Here is a 15,474-nt window from a genome sequence, read left to right as displayed (position 1 = left end):
CTTTTTGCACTCTTCAATTTCTGTAGGTCATAATGGCTTAAGAGATAAAAATTTATGTCCAACCATGCTTCAGAGCTAGAGTACTGTATAAGCATACCATATCATGTACCATAAGTATGGTAACACTGATGCATAGCACTGCCTGGCAATATCCAAGAATCATGTAATTAAAAAGCCAGTATAAAAAACCATTATGGATGGATATATAGCTATAGATTAGATATAGATACGCATACACATGCAGAGTGAATAACTATATTATAAGTGAGGAAGTCCTACTTGTGTCTATGTATGCTTGTCATTTTTCCCTTCTTATGTATGGTTTTAAGGGAAAGCTGTGTCTTCATTCACACATATATTCAGTTTTCAGAGTGCAGAAATTTAAATTATTATGAAGATGGCAAAGAAACAAGTTGAGTCAGGGGTCTTGGTGACTATTCAGAAAACTGCTAGTGTTGCTAATAGATCCAGTGTAGAACCTCTAGAACACAAAATCAAGAAAATTAGCAGCTGATTTTGAAGATATGATAGGAGACTGAGAGTCAAGTATTTAGAAAGGATACTGCAATGCAGTGGCAACACAGAAGTCTCCTGATATCTTTTTATTTTATGGCAGAAGAAATGTATTACTTTGTGTAAGTGTTGGCTGCATAACCACCTGTTGTTCTTTACTTGCAGTGCTTTATTTTAAGGCACTTGAAAGTAAAATTGCTACGAATATTAGATATTTCAGATTTTAAAAAGAGATTATATTTTTACAGGGTGAAGAAAATATGCGCCAAAGTTAATGCAGTCCTTAATCAGCTCTTAAAAGACTTGCTTAAACATGCTTTGTTGCAAGGATTAATAATTGAACCATTTCTACAGGCCTAATGAGATTAGAACAAACCAATTACTTCTGATTTTGCTGCCCAGTTATTACATTTCTATATAAGGATGCCAAAATTGAGGAAAATATCTGAAATTCATTATAGTTACAAATTTGTTATTGGGAAAGTGGAGAAAAGTGTATTTACAGCATCTATTCTATACATGTGAATATCAATACACCACCTATTGACATATGTAAATATAGGTTTACTTTATATTCCATTTTAAAAAATAAATGTATATTTTTTTAAATGTCTGTAAACCAGATTTTACATGTATAAGTACTCACACACCAATCTTGTGTGGTACAAACCACTGGCCAAACTATCTTTTGCATTCTAGACAGGAAAACATACTTAAAGACTTCATCACAGTTGATATTATTTAACTGTGGATTTGTGCTGTGGATAGATGTCCTGTTTTCTAAAAACAAAAAAGCTAGTCAATATGTCTTACCATATCTCTGCACAGCAAAGTAAAATAAGTGATACTGATACTAGCATTTATCAGAAGGAAGGAAAAAAGGAGAAATGCAGACAAAACTGAATCCACCCTGGTTGAGCTATGCTTCATCTAAACTGGGTTTATGTATCAGTAACGAAGCTGCAATTGCAGGCTTATGAGTGCAGAAAAGCTACACCATTTTAGTTACAGGCATCGGGTCTTGTCTCCAAGAACACCTTTGAAATACCAAATAGTCCACATTTTCTTTCAAATTATTAAATCCTTCCCCTTCCAAGATTGATACTCTGATAAGTGAAAGTGGATACCCCAGGGTCCTTTAACTCCTTTAAATACTAATTCATATCAATTATCAATTATCATTATCAATGATGTGTAAGACCATCATTCTTTAAAGAGAATGTATTGAGTATTTGAAGAGTTATGTTGACTTGTCCCCCCACTTTTTGCCATTTCTATGTTGTTTAAAAGGCTTAATGATTTTTTTGTTGACCTGTTCATTTTATAAGCTGTTTTCCTAAGTCTCCATTACTATTTTTGAGTGTGTTTCGGAGTATATCTGTGCAAGGGCGTTTTGGAGTGTGGATAGAATATTAAAGAGTAGTTTTTCCCATACTGTTCTAGTCATCTTACACAGCAGGAATCCAATATTTAATGTACATTTGAATTATAAATATAGTATTTGGTTTGTATATAAATTTCATTAATAGTGGCTTGGTTTTGTTGTTTGCTTTTTTTTTAATGAAGATGATTAGATGATGAAGAAAGCTAAATATGTTTCATAAGTTATTTTACTGGCTGGTTATATTTGGTGCTACAGAGAGCAAATAAAATGATCCAAAGAAGATCAAAAATTATCGTCTCAGTGTGAAATCTCAGTGCTTCCTTGTAATAAGTATTACCACATTTTATAGAAGTAGTTAGCAGAAATAGTGATTGTCCAAAAGTTGTATGTGCATATCTTAAATGTAAATCCAAAAACTGAACTCGTCTTGTGCCTTCTAGGCTAGCAATTGGCTTGCTATGTTACACCTAGGCTCACTAAATGTCTGATTTTTTAATTTACATTTTGTAAATAAAATCTCCTGGAGAAAGCATTCCTTTTGCTGAAGATCAAATTTATCATTTTAAGACATAGCTTCCTTATAGTTTCTTTAACCTCTTTGTTGTTTCCAAATAATGTTAAAATCCTAGTATTAAAAGAATATGATCACTTAAGGGTTTTCATGGTTGCTTAAATTACTGCAATTATTTTTGGTTGTTTATTTAACTTATTCAATGCAAATTGTTCATATCATTAAATAAGCCCTAGTCTTACCAGATTAATTTTCAACAGAAATACACCAATGAGTTAAGGCAGAGCTATCTGACTTCCTATAATGCTGGTAAATGGGACCTGGAAAAGTAGATGTACTTATACAGGAAATACACATTGGGAATTTGTTCTGTTAGAAAGTTTAGATGGTTTTGGTATAAATCCTTGCATTTTGAATGTAGGAGCAGCTTGTGTAAGTCAGGTTGCTTGTTTGTTAAAATATTGGCTCCAGTTATTTTCCTCTACCAAATATAAACTTATTGCTCTAAAATTCACCTAGCTTGTCTGAAAAAAAAAACCAAAAATATATTTTTTTTCCTTAGAAGTAAATCTAAATGAAATCTAGAGTTCATACATTTAAAATTATTTTTGTAGGGGTTTTGGATCCTGTAATGCATAAGTCTTGCTTTTGTGAACTGAAAAATAGAGTAGTTGAGCTTTAATTTCTTTCAGTTTTTGTTGATTCAGCCATATTGGTGTTATTCATAGGCTACCAACACATTTTAACAGTTTGAAGTAATAAGAATTGGATCACTTATGCTTTTGAGTTTCTTACTACGGGCAGAAGAAAACTGTAGACTGATAAATTGTAAGCAGAAAATTAAAAGTTTGGCTTGTTCTTTCAGAAGTAAGTACACTGGACTTTTTGTTAATAGTAAGGGGGAAAGGCCTGAAACTTACATGCATCTTAAGTGGTTTTGGTGCAGGCAGGGAAGACATTAATTGTTCATATGCTGCTCAGTAAATACACTATTTTGTGACCTCTTCATAAGGGCCTTCAAGGACCACTCAATTTATTTTGTCTCTAACAAAATGTTTGCAGAAGTTTTATGTTATAAAAATAACATTATGACTTTTAAGGAAATGTGATATTTACCCTGATGCACTGTATTGTTTTATGGATAAGACAATACTACATGGTAAAACACTAAAGATTAGAAATATGTAGTGCACATAATAAATTGCTTAGGTCCAGTTCTTAGAACTAAAAGTAATACTAATTAATATCAATTATCAATTATCAATTATCATTATCAATTTCAAATAAATCCATTAATATATTGTGCTAAACCATTTTGGTTTATTAAGCTTTTTTTGTTGGAGTTGTATATAAAAAACAGGAGGATTTTTTTTTTCCCTCACCAGTATTCTTAGCAGCTTCTTTATATGTAGAGTTCTCTATATATTCAGGTGGAAAAGCCTTTGAAGAAAGAGACATGTCAAATATCTTATTTTTTAGTTTAAACTGTATGAAATATTTAGAGTAACCTAGGTGATATTTCAGCCTATATCAGAAACACATACCTGAAAATAATAGAGTTTCTTTGCCAAAAATATTGCTCCATCAGTCTCAGAAATAGCCAAAGCAGAAGGAAGTCATTCAGATGTTTTTGAAACCTGTATAATTTATTCTGAATTGAAAAATTAAGGAAAAAGCATTAAAAAGTTTCTCATGTTGTTAGCATCAAACAGCAGATTTTTGGGCCTCATGGGAAGGAAATGCAAGAACTGGGATGCAGCAGAAATGTGGTCTCTCATCCATCCTTCTGTGTAATCATTAAACTTACTTAGAGGAGAACATTTTTAACAATGTTTGCAGAACAATGTTGAATTCTCTCCCAGACTTAACTCTGGCAAACTGGGAGAAGTAAGGAGAGAAAATTTGAAGAACAAGAGAAGCTCAGTCTGGTTTTCATTTTCTCTACAGCTGTCATCTGGCTTTGAATTCTGCTGGAGAGCTACAGCTGGAGTCATTTTATTGCTTTACCCAGCATCCTTTTGCTTGTGCGCACAGAAATGTTTTAGTAGTCTTGGAAAAAAAATTCAGAGTATCTCTTAGCAACCATAGGACAGTAATTATTATACCAGCAGCTGGGAGCAAACCAGATTTCCGTTGTGCATTAAAAACTGGCGTAGGTTGCTTTACAGATGATACTGAATAACCTATGCCAGTACTGTACTTTGCAGGCTGTGGTTAAAGAATATTGAATGTGGGCGGTGTAATTGCTTTGGACAGTAGAAAGGGAGAATGTGTGCATCTGTGTTAGTGTGTGATACTCTGTATATTTGTTCTGTATATGTTCTTGTGGAAAACTTTATATGTTTGCTTCTTACTTAAATGCATTTTCAACACAATACCATTTTTGTTTCTAGGGCTTCCTACTTCAGATTGTCAGTGTTTCCATTATGAATGTGGGTTTTCAGATGTTTATGACCTTGTAGTAAAACATCACATTGGAGCAGGAAGTTGTCCAAGGAAAAGCTTTTTGATACTAATAAGCGTGGTTTGACTGTATTAAAACTGCAGTTTAATTAAAAGCAGAGAGTTCACCATGTTCATCTTGCATTTCTGTAATTCAGCATAGTGAATATTTATTGGCTAAAGGACTGACATGATTGCTTTTTATTTTAATACCAAAAGTTAGTCTGTGTCCACTCACCTGTAGGGTATAGGATGGTAAGCTGAGCGTTGTGCTTTCAGAAATGCTGTTTGGCGAGTTCTTGCCTTACAAAAGGTCACATGCTTTTCTCTGTCTGTTGCCACCCTGAAATTTGTTCTTGAAGTCAATTAGTTTGAATTGTGGTATCTGTGTTGGAATTTTCTAAAAGCATTCTTTGAAAATTGCTGTGTATAGGGCATGAAGGTTTGCTTTAAGGTTAAGGTTTGGATTTCGTGCATCATCTGGCACAGCTAGTTAGCACAGTCAGAGGTGATCCGTGCCTGTGTCCTTCATTAGATGGAGCCCTCCTTGACTGCCAAGGGAAGTACTTGTGTCTGCCTGTGTGAGCATGTGCATGTGTCCTTTCTGCTCTATAGTGTAGATAGTTTATTTTTAAAGAAGAAAGGTGTGAATCACCTGCAGGGACAGGAAATAATGCAGGCTGCTGCAAATCTCACTGAGATAAAAACAGGCTTGTGAGTAGTATATATATTTTTTCCCTGGGAAGAAGGAGTAGAAGTTTTTGCAGCTTGCTCCCTTCTTCCTAGACCACTCAAGTTTATAGTAGCCAGGGGAAGGGGAAAGGGGATGCTTATCACTGTGGTTTCTGTAAAATGGCTTCTGGTCTTAGCCTAAACGCTTGTAGTAATTTTAAACATTGCTCACACCAAAAATGGTTGTTCCTCATTTTGAATACAGCTCTTCTGTAGTTTGAGCCACTGTTTTGGAAGCTTTTTATGTCATTGGGCAATGTATCTGCAGGAGTACCTCCTGCTATGAAGATGTTTGCTATTGCGCTAATATTTGATGCTCTTGCTCTTAAAATAAGTATACATATATGAAGTCCAATTCTTTTTAGTTATTCCAGTACTTCTTTTATACTAGTTTTCCAACAATGTTTGACCAGAAAATTTAATTTTGACAATAACAGGGTCAATTACTTTGTGGTGGTGTCATGCTTAAGGATCTGCCAATAGTACTTCTTTTTGGTGTTTTGCCTGCCTTCAAAATTTTTCAGGGGAACTTTACCCTGATTGAGTGAACTTTTGTCTTTCTTGGCATGTATGCTCTGTAGTATTAATTACGCTGATCATGAATTAATTACTAAATGTAATGTTTCCCCACATGGGGCTTCTGAAACAGTATATATAAATTTAGTGATGTGATGATTTTCTATCTCCTACAAAATCAGCTACAGACCAGCTACTTCAAACTATCTAGATCTCTTAAAACTTGATACATTAGGCTTTTATGTATGTGAGGTACTAATGTAATCCTAGAGTAAGTTCCTTAAGTACTTTGATAATTGAAAACTAATTATTCTGGGTCAATATTTAACCTGCCAAAACTTTAGGTTTGCCTCTGCCTCAGTATTTTTCTGTAGTATTCTTATTCTTTTCCTCTAAATGTTTTCTTGATACATACAAATCCCTATAATAAAGCTGAAACATTCCCATTGCTGGAAGCTGGATGATGCCAGAATTTTCTCAGTGCTATCCATGATGACAGCCAGTTAACTTTACAGCATCCCTCAATGCAAACAAAACATACAGTATATTTTTGGCAGCTCAATGGAATTTGTATCAAAACGCTGTGCTGTATCCTAAGTATGTCCCAGTCAGTCAAGCTTCAAGAATGAGAACTGTTCATTTTTCAATTCATTTCAGAAACTGGATCATCTTACAAGCCAGTATTCCACCCAAACATACTTCCTCTTCCTTCTTTTGAATAGCACAGGTCCTGCAGCTATCTCATCATGTATTGCTTCATAGTCTCACTTTTGTATCGAGTTGCCTGATACAACTTTAATTGCAAAATGACTGTCATTCATGTCTAATGCACACTTGCTGCAATTAGATATTTTAATTGAGCCAGTATAGGTTATTTTTTTTCTTCCAGCTGATTTTGCTTTTAATTTATTAAAAGATCTGACTAGCTTTTGACTTATAAAATAGTCTCAGATTTTTTTTTCCTCCAATTGTGCTTTTGTAAATACTGGCAGCTTCATGGGTAGTTAGAGAAAACATCTCAGAGACAGGTTAATCTCTATTTCCTTAAAGAAGTCTGATTTTGTAACTGTATTTCAGTGGCATGTATCTCTAGTGCCCAAGTTGTGTACTGTCTACATGCAGAGAAATTCTGTATTTACGAAGGCTGATTCAAAATAAAGAAAATACTTGCCTACTTTTCTAAATGCTTTAAAAAATGTGCATTTAAGAATACTAGTGTTTATAGATACCTCTAACACATTATATGAAATATTAACGCATCTATGTATGAACTGGTTGGGTTTGGTGTTGTTTTTATATAAATGCAAAAATCATTTCATGGAAGTTCTTATGTGTTCTAGACTGCTCAAGAAAATACATCAGGTTCACTAATAAAAGATCACCTTTTTCAACATGAAACTGTAGTAACCAGTGAAACTTACAACAGTGCAAATTTACGGCCTTCAACATTTGAGGATTTCAACACCAGGAGAGCCTGTTTTCCTAGCCAACCTAACCAGGTAAGTATACCTATAAAAGGAGCAATCCTTACTTTGCTTGCTGTATTAATGGCACAGTATGTAGTTTCTGACAAGAAATCACTGCGTTCCAAGTCCATGTGCTTTCAACTTCTTGAAATGTTCAATATAAACTTTGCAGCTGAAATATTATAGCATTATTATGACAGAGGTCAGGTTTCGTGAAGGTATTTACCTATCGTTGTAGTGCACCAGACTACACGAATAAATATTTAATTTCTTTGAAGTCTGTTTTTGTATTGCAGATTTCAGTATCTGCAGCCTTAAAAAGCTGTTCAGTTTTTTCAGAAAATGTTAATTGGACATTAGCTCAATCTTAGTTACATGTATTACCATACTGTTTTGCTTAGAAATATTGAAAAGTATTCAGCCATCGGTACAGCTATATATCACTATACATTTTTCTTTTTTTCTAAAGCTAAAAGAACTGACAGTTTTTGTAGACTGTGGAAGTAGTCTTAGTAAGTTGGATTACAATTAATTTAATGGTCTTATGTCTAGAGCCAAAGACATAGAAAGCTTTTAGAATATGCTGAATAACAGATGTCAAAGCAGAATGCAAGTTCAGGTAGTTCTGAAGACTTATAAAAAATAATTCTGCTGCTTGTAATAAAGCTTTTTAGTACCTTTAGTTATTTTTGCAGAGAAAAATAGGATGGTACTTAAGTCTTAGATCAGCTACTTTTAATCTACTTTATTGGCCAAAAGAAGCAAGCAGACTTATCTGGAGAACTAAGAAGCTTGAAATTATTAATTTTTTATCTTTAATCGTTGATCTACTCCAATTATCTCTTCATGTACATCACCTCATATTTTTGTTTCTGTTAAGGTTCATGTTTACCTTTTGTTTCTGTTAAGGCACATGTTTTTCTCTCGTCCCGTTTACTTTCAAAGAGAATTGTAAATGTTTTTTAGAATGGAATGGATTGTTGATGAGGTTATTGCAGCTAATGGCTACAGTACTCAGTGATATGTGTCCTGGTAGTCTTCCTTGCATTGTAAAGAAAAGTGCAGCAGCCTGAAATGCCTGTATATTTTAAAAGCATGTATAAAATTGACTACTGAGAAAGAAATAATTTAGATTGTGTTAAACTGATTAATCTGTGTCTGTCTGATAGAAATTAAACAGAAATTTCTTTCAAATGACAATGTTAGAGTTCAGTTCTTGAAAAGTGAAGTTACGGGAGATTCCATGAAAATTTAAGTAGATATTCTTTTAAATATTCTTCTCCTGTTGTAGCACCACCTGCCAGCAACAGACACTCTCTGCTTTCTGCATGGTCTTGTGGTACACACATTTGGAACATAGGCAGGTCACCAAAACTTCACATTCTGTATGTGCATACACTGCACTGGCTCTGCTAAACGCCATGCATGTGACCAGGTGGCACTACAGATATTGAGCTAATTTGTGGGTTTATTTCAATTTTGTGTAAATAAGTTTGAACACTCTTACTTAAGAGCGTGCTCATAAGTTGAATAGCTCAATAAGTACATGCTCCAACTAAAGACTAATTAATGACAATTTGGATTTAACTGTAATATTTTGACTGTTAGTAAAAACTACTCTAGTCCTTCAGCTTTCCAGCTTCTGATGCAAGGATGTGTGTTAAACTTAGTACTTTGCAATGATGTAGGCAGCTGCTGGTGTCTTCATACTGAGAAGCTGCAAGATGAGCAACATCAGGTGTAATTCTTTGAGGAGAAGCAGCAAAGGCTACAGTACCAAGGAAGTGACTGTGCCTTGTGTAAAGGTGCACACTTTCAATAAAGGTGTGATACTTGTGGGTTCAGTTGCACCAACAAAAATTTTCTGCCTGATTTCCAGTTGGCCAATCATGTTCAGAATCAGATTCTCTGTGAAATTTCAGTTTGCTGTAACATTCTTCCTCCCTTCCTCCTTCAACATTTGTACTGAGTTTTAGTTTTGACTGTTTAGAGGACTAAGTGCATTATTCTCATTAAATTTTGCTGATATTTGTACCTATGTAAATTTGGATTGTGAATTGTTCAAAAGTTTTCATGTACTTCATGCATTCACATAGGTCCCATTTAATACCCAATGAGTAAGCTCTTTCCAGCATTTCTTCAGTTTGCTTATTTTTCAGTATGTTCTGCTCCAAAAATATTTCTTAATATCAGTGCCTTAAAGAATGTAGTGGTGCCTTATTTGTAACATGCCAGTTAAGCATTTTTAGGTGTTGGACTCAAGACTTGAAAAAAATAAATTAGTTCTATGTATGTGGTGTGTTCTGCTCAAACAAATAAAAAGCCTTCAAAGGCTAAGGAGAGGTCAGATTCTACCATTGTTAGTGTTTGTAGTGATCTTTAATGGCTATTAGCTGTCTGGGCAATGGGAAGTTGAGGGGGCATTTTTGTATTGAGGTTTCAGGGTTTTTTTCTTCTAAAGAATGGGTTTTATTTGCTGTCTTAAGCGCATGCATAATATTCTATGTGGACAGCAGGGTAAGGATCCTTTATGCCTGTAGCATATGGAATTTAATAACTTTTATGGCTTTTTTTCTTAAATAAATTTATGCTGTAAAATTTTGAAATAAACCCATTAGCCATATTTAGTTATTTTTGCTAAATAATAGATTCTTCCTCTTGTTTGAAAACAGAATAGGCCTGAGAAGCAGTCTGCTTTTATAAGCAAAGGGGAAGCCTAACTGCTTGTAAAGGAGCCTGGGGAAGTATGGAAGAGGAGCAATGTTAGCTGAATAGGGTATAACCTTTCTTCTCCCTGTATCCTTGAAACCTTGTGGAAGTTCAACTATGTGGCTTGGAGCCAAGAAAAAAAAATTGTTCTTGTTAGCATACTCCAGTTGAAAGTCCCAGGGCAAAGCGTCTCTAATTACAGTTCTGTACTCATCACACAAGGATTGTTGAGCAGGGAAGTGATGGTTACAGCAGGCTACAGATATTCTTACATAATCAGAAGATAGCATATTTTAAGAAGCTCTTCCTTCCTCTTTTCCAGCTGCCTTCCCTTTTCCCTTCTCTGTCTCCTACCCCAAAATCAGGACATGCAGACTTCAGCACAGTTGGAGTATAGATGCATGCAAAGTGACATAGAAGTGTTTTACCCTAAAACATCATCTTCAGTAGTTTCACACACTGCAACAAATTAGGAACATGCAGTTCAATTGTTGTACTTGACTATGGAATGGTGACACATTAATTCTCATTAATTTGAGTACTAATAAGATAAACCCTCTCAAAGCAACACTACTGATGCCAAAGATTATTCCCAAGTAATTCATGATTCTGGAAGAATTTGTAAGACTAATAGGTTAGAGAGGGGAAGGGTATTTTGTCTTTTCTGAGAAATGGTTTACAGGCTGTGCACTAGACAGAGAAAAAAGGCATCTGGCTCTGATTATAATAGCCCTACAGTGTAGGAAAATAATTGTCTGCCTGTAAGGTAGAAATACTGAGGCATACTGAGACCCTTACCACTTACACTTAGATATCTAAGGCCTGCAGTATTTCAGTTTGGATGATTCTCTGAATTTTGTCATCTTTGTCAACTTTTTCATGTTCCCACACCCTTTTATTGTAAGGCAGAATAAACAAGAACTCTCACCTTATTTCTCTGATGGTTTTGTATGTATTTAGCACATTCCTTATTAATTGCCTTTTGAAGTATAAGGTCTTAAATATTGGTCAGTTCATTATAAACTGGGAATTTAAGAAGTACTTGGGTCTTTGCCTGCCTGTGTCCTAAACTAATCAATATAAGTACTGTATATTATCTAAGGATAGATGCATTCAGAAGACGCTGTTGATTGATTGTCATACTGAATGTTCTTCATACTGCGAAATCCTTATCTAGAACAGAGCCTTGATAATTAGTTACCAGTATTCAGTACTCTTGTTATGAATTGGAGAGAGTTTGAAAACTTAGAGTAGGAATTAAGGAAAGCTTCTCCTGGATAACACAGTAGTGAATGTAGCAGGGAGTTAGTCCTAAAGCAGCAGATCATCACATGAAATCAGCACATAAGGCATAATGAGTCTGTGGAATTTGTTTCCATTTTAAGATGTTAATACTTTAATTTTGAGAATAATTCACAGAGCAGCATCAAGTTTTATGTGGATACCAAAATACCCAAAGCTCTTACGAGAGACTAAAAAGTCAGGAAAGAATACTGAAGCTCATAGACCTAATACCCTAAAGAGGACTCATTATTGTGGGGATGTTTGTAAATTTTAGTAGTGAAAAAATAATCTGATTTTTTTATCCTCAGGCAGCAAAAGAAAAAAGTTTGGGTTTTTTAGTTTTCTAATCTAAGTTAACATTTTAGGTGGACATAAATTTGGGACTTCACCATAGTAAACTTCTCTTACTTTGCCTTACTTTTCAGGTCCCACTGAAGTCAATCAGACACGTTAGTTTTCAGGACGAAGATGAAATTGTCAGAATAAACCCTCGTGACATTTTGATACGTCGTTATGCAGACTACAGGCATCCTGACATGTGGAAGAATGACCTGGAGAGGGATGATGCGGACTCAAATATACCATTTTCTAAATCAGACAGTAAAAAATCTGACTATTTATACCCATGTGGAGATGGAACTAAGTCGAATTCCCTAAAAGACTCAAAGAGTTCTGTGGTATTTAAAACTCAGCCTTCCTCATCAAAATTTAAAAACTCAAAAAGAAGAAAAGAGGATGGTGAGCGTTCCCGCTGTATATACTGCCAGGAAAGGTTTAATCATGAAGATAATGGCAGAGGAAAATGTCAAGATGCGCCAGATCCTATTAAAAGATGTATCTACCAAGTTAGTTGCATGCTTTGTGCAGAGAGCATGCTGTATCACTGCATGTCAGACTCTGAAGGAGATTTCTCTGATCCTTGCTCGTGTGACACTAGTGATGACAAGTTCTGCTTACGCTGGTTAGCACTGGTGGCACTCTCGTTCATTGCTCCATGTATGTGCTGCTACCTCCCCTTGAGAGCATGCCATCACTGTGGTGAGGTGTGTGGGTGCTGTGGAGGAAAGCATAAAGCTGCGGGATGAATCAGTCTTGTGCCAAACAGAGCTGAAAAATCTTTGTTTCCAGGAAGCATCTAACTTGGATTTGTGGAAGCTTTTTGGCAAGCTGAAGGGAATCTTCTTTCACGTAAGAGATGCTTGATGTGGAGGAAGCAACGAGACTTGTCAGACCTTAGCATTTTACAAGTGCTGGCCACGCCTAACTATTTGCTTTGAGCGCGTGGCATTTGTTGCAAGTTGAAGGAGATTTTGCGAAGGAAAGCCTGTTCTTATTATTGGCTATAAAATGAGTATATAAACTATGATTATACTAAAAGGGATTAACTTTTGCCACTTTGTACATTCATGGTTTAGGTGAGGGGGCTCTTTTAAAAGGATTAAAACTTATCTGAGGGGAAATTTTAACTAAAAGTGCACTAGTGACAGTTGATTTAAGATTAAGAAAAGTTAATACTCAGCAAATGAGAAATGAAACTGATTTTAAGTGCAACTAAATCACTTATTAATAGTTTTTTGGAAGCAACTTTATGTATAAATAACAAATGTTTATATTTAACTAAATGTGTAAGGTACGAATTATTACTTGTTAAACTTTCCTTCCCTCTGATATAGTAGGTATGGACCATATCTACTGTCACATTCCATGGTAGTATTTTAAATAGTTAATTTAGTTGCATTTTTATTCCAGATGGACAAATTGATATTTTCAGTCCTGGTTCCCTTCAGCTACAGTTTGTGTTGAGTTGTATCCATGCATTCTGATAATCTAAAAACTTTTAAAATATTAATTATTCTAGTCTTGAGTGACCAATATTTTTTTTTTGTTAAGCACAGATGTAATTGTCTAAAATGTTCTTGTTAGAACATAACATTTATTTTTATATATAAATGACTTTGATTTCAACATAATAGCAAAAAGGTCGTTGTTTCTGTTGTTCAACCAGCAAGTTGTTTTCTTTTGGGGTGTCCTCCAAAAATACTTTCTTGCATATTCAAATGTTCATTAAGCAAAAGGTACATTAAGGCAGTTGTAACAAATTGTCACCAGTGTTCTTGTTTATCCTTCTGTTAAACTAGGATCCTGTTCAGCTGTTTATCAAGTACTATGATTAAAACAAAAGATTAATAACAAAAGTGAAATTGTTTTCATTATTTTGAACCACAACTTTTTCTAATTTGAATGGGCAAGAACAAAAGTACTTGTGTGTTTTTTTTTCAAAAAGAACAACAAAAGACTTAGCTTGAGAAATAAATTACGGTCCAGGCAAAACTGAGTGAACTTCTTAATTAGGGAAATTTGAAGGCAGGGCTGGGGAGGGAGGCTGGAGAGTGCGTGTGTATGTATGTGTATGAGTGCTGGTATATTGTGTATGGTATTTCTTATGGTTTTGTACTTAGTAAGTCTAACTTTCAGGTAAGAATTAATCAATTAACCCACAGAAATTTTTAAAAGCATTACATGTTGTGCTGTGTTATAAAATAAGAATCATTTACTTCTTATTAAAAACATGTAAAACACTGAAAAACAGTCATAATTCATTAGCAAACATGCCTGTTTGACATCTTGGCTGGAGTGGGACAGATTGTCTTTAGTATACCCTTGTTCTTAAGCACAGAACCAAATAATTTCATTTTAAAAATGCATTACTTTTCTCACTTTCATGCATTTCTTCAATATATTTTGTGTAATTTTTTTTCTGCATGTATCTGGCCCCTTAATTTTCCTTTGTAGCCCAGAAGTAAAATGAGCAAATGTATATAACTGTCTGTAAAATACTTTTTAAAAGAAAACATTTATATTTATATTACAGCTTGACTTGAACACCTTGTGTACATAGATCATCTCAAAGTATTATTTCACATTGAAAAAGATGACAAATATCTTGATAACTATAGAAGTTAAGGAAGAGCTTCTAGTTTTGTATTAAGAGTTGATTGGATGGCTGAAGTCCAAGAATATGACACAGTAGCAGCAGTCATGGTTTTTGGGTTTTTACTGTTTATGTATTTGAAAGCTGCTACTCTGGTTGGTTTTCATGCTTCACACATTTTCAGCTAAACTTGGTTGCCTAGAATAGACTGTTAACTTTAAAAACAACTTTCATTAAAAAATGGTGATTTTTTCTAGTGAATGAGAGAAAATTAATATTTGTAAGTGCTAAGTTCCTAATTGAAGGTGGAGAGGTATGAACAACCTAAGAAAAGAACTTGCTGGCTGTATAAGAAAATGCTATATAATCACACTGTATATATACTTCAGAAAGAAATTAGTTTTAGCAATTCCCTCTGAGCACTATACGACATAGTGAAACTCCTGGTCCTGTACTGTATTTTATATGACACATATACTTTAATATTTTTACTAAATGTGTGCATTAATATTTTCACCTTGCATTTAACCACTTTGCTGCTAAAATGTTTTCACCTTTTGCTTTTCACTTTGAAGACTTGTATCATCTAAAACTGGTTACTGAATGGGCCCATGCTTGCTTGTTCCTGTTGTGCAGCAAGTGTCAGCCAGCTTGCCTGGTTTGAGAGACCAAACAAATGCAGAGATCGGAGGTTGCATAAGGATTGGTTTTAGTAGCATGCACATGTACTTCTTCTCTGGTGCTAGGGATCTCGCCCACTGTTACCTTTAGGAGATGAGCAGTGGAAGGCAGACATTCCGGAAATCCATTCCGGAACAGCTTGTTGCATCCATACATCTTCTGGTTTTGGTGGCACGTAACATTCATTCTATCTCTTCTGAAATACTTTCTTGGGCATTTGGAAATAGAGAAATTTCTTCCCCGATCCATAATGCTTGCCCTTAACATCCGAGCTGTACTTTGTCAGGCATGTAGTAGCAGAGCT

General features: G+C 34.8%; 1 protein-coding gene across 1 annotated transcript in view; it reads left to right on the top strand.

Moving 5' to 3' along the window:
* SPRED1 (sprouty related EVH1 domain containing 1) overlaps positions 1-13,752 on the top strand; it is a 57,367-nt gene extending 43,615 nt beyond the window's left edge. Inside the window, exons 5-6 of the mRNA XM_036383437.2 lie at positions 7,439-7,597; positions 11,983-13,752. Of these exons, the coding sequence (XP_036239330.1) occupies positions 7,439-7,597; positions 11,983-12,642 (819 nt within the window). The 3' untranslated portion in view covers positions 12,643-13,752. The remainder of the gene's footprint in view (positions 1-7,438; positions 7,598-11,982) is intronic.
* The last annotated feature ends 1,722 nt before the right edge of the window (positions 13,753-15,474 follow it).

Source organism: Molothrus ater, chromosome 6 (assembly GCF_012460135.2).
Source record: "Molothrus ater isolate BHLD 08-10-18 breed brown headed cowbird chromosome 6, BPBGC_Mater_1.1, whole genome shotgun sequence".
NCBI classification, from domain to species: domain Eukaryota; kingdom Metazoa; phylum Chordata; class Aves; order Passeriformes; family Icteridae; genus Molothrus; species Molothrus ater.
This window is presented reverse-complemented; position numbering and strand designations above follow the sequence as displayed.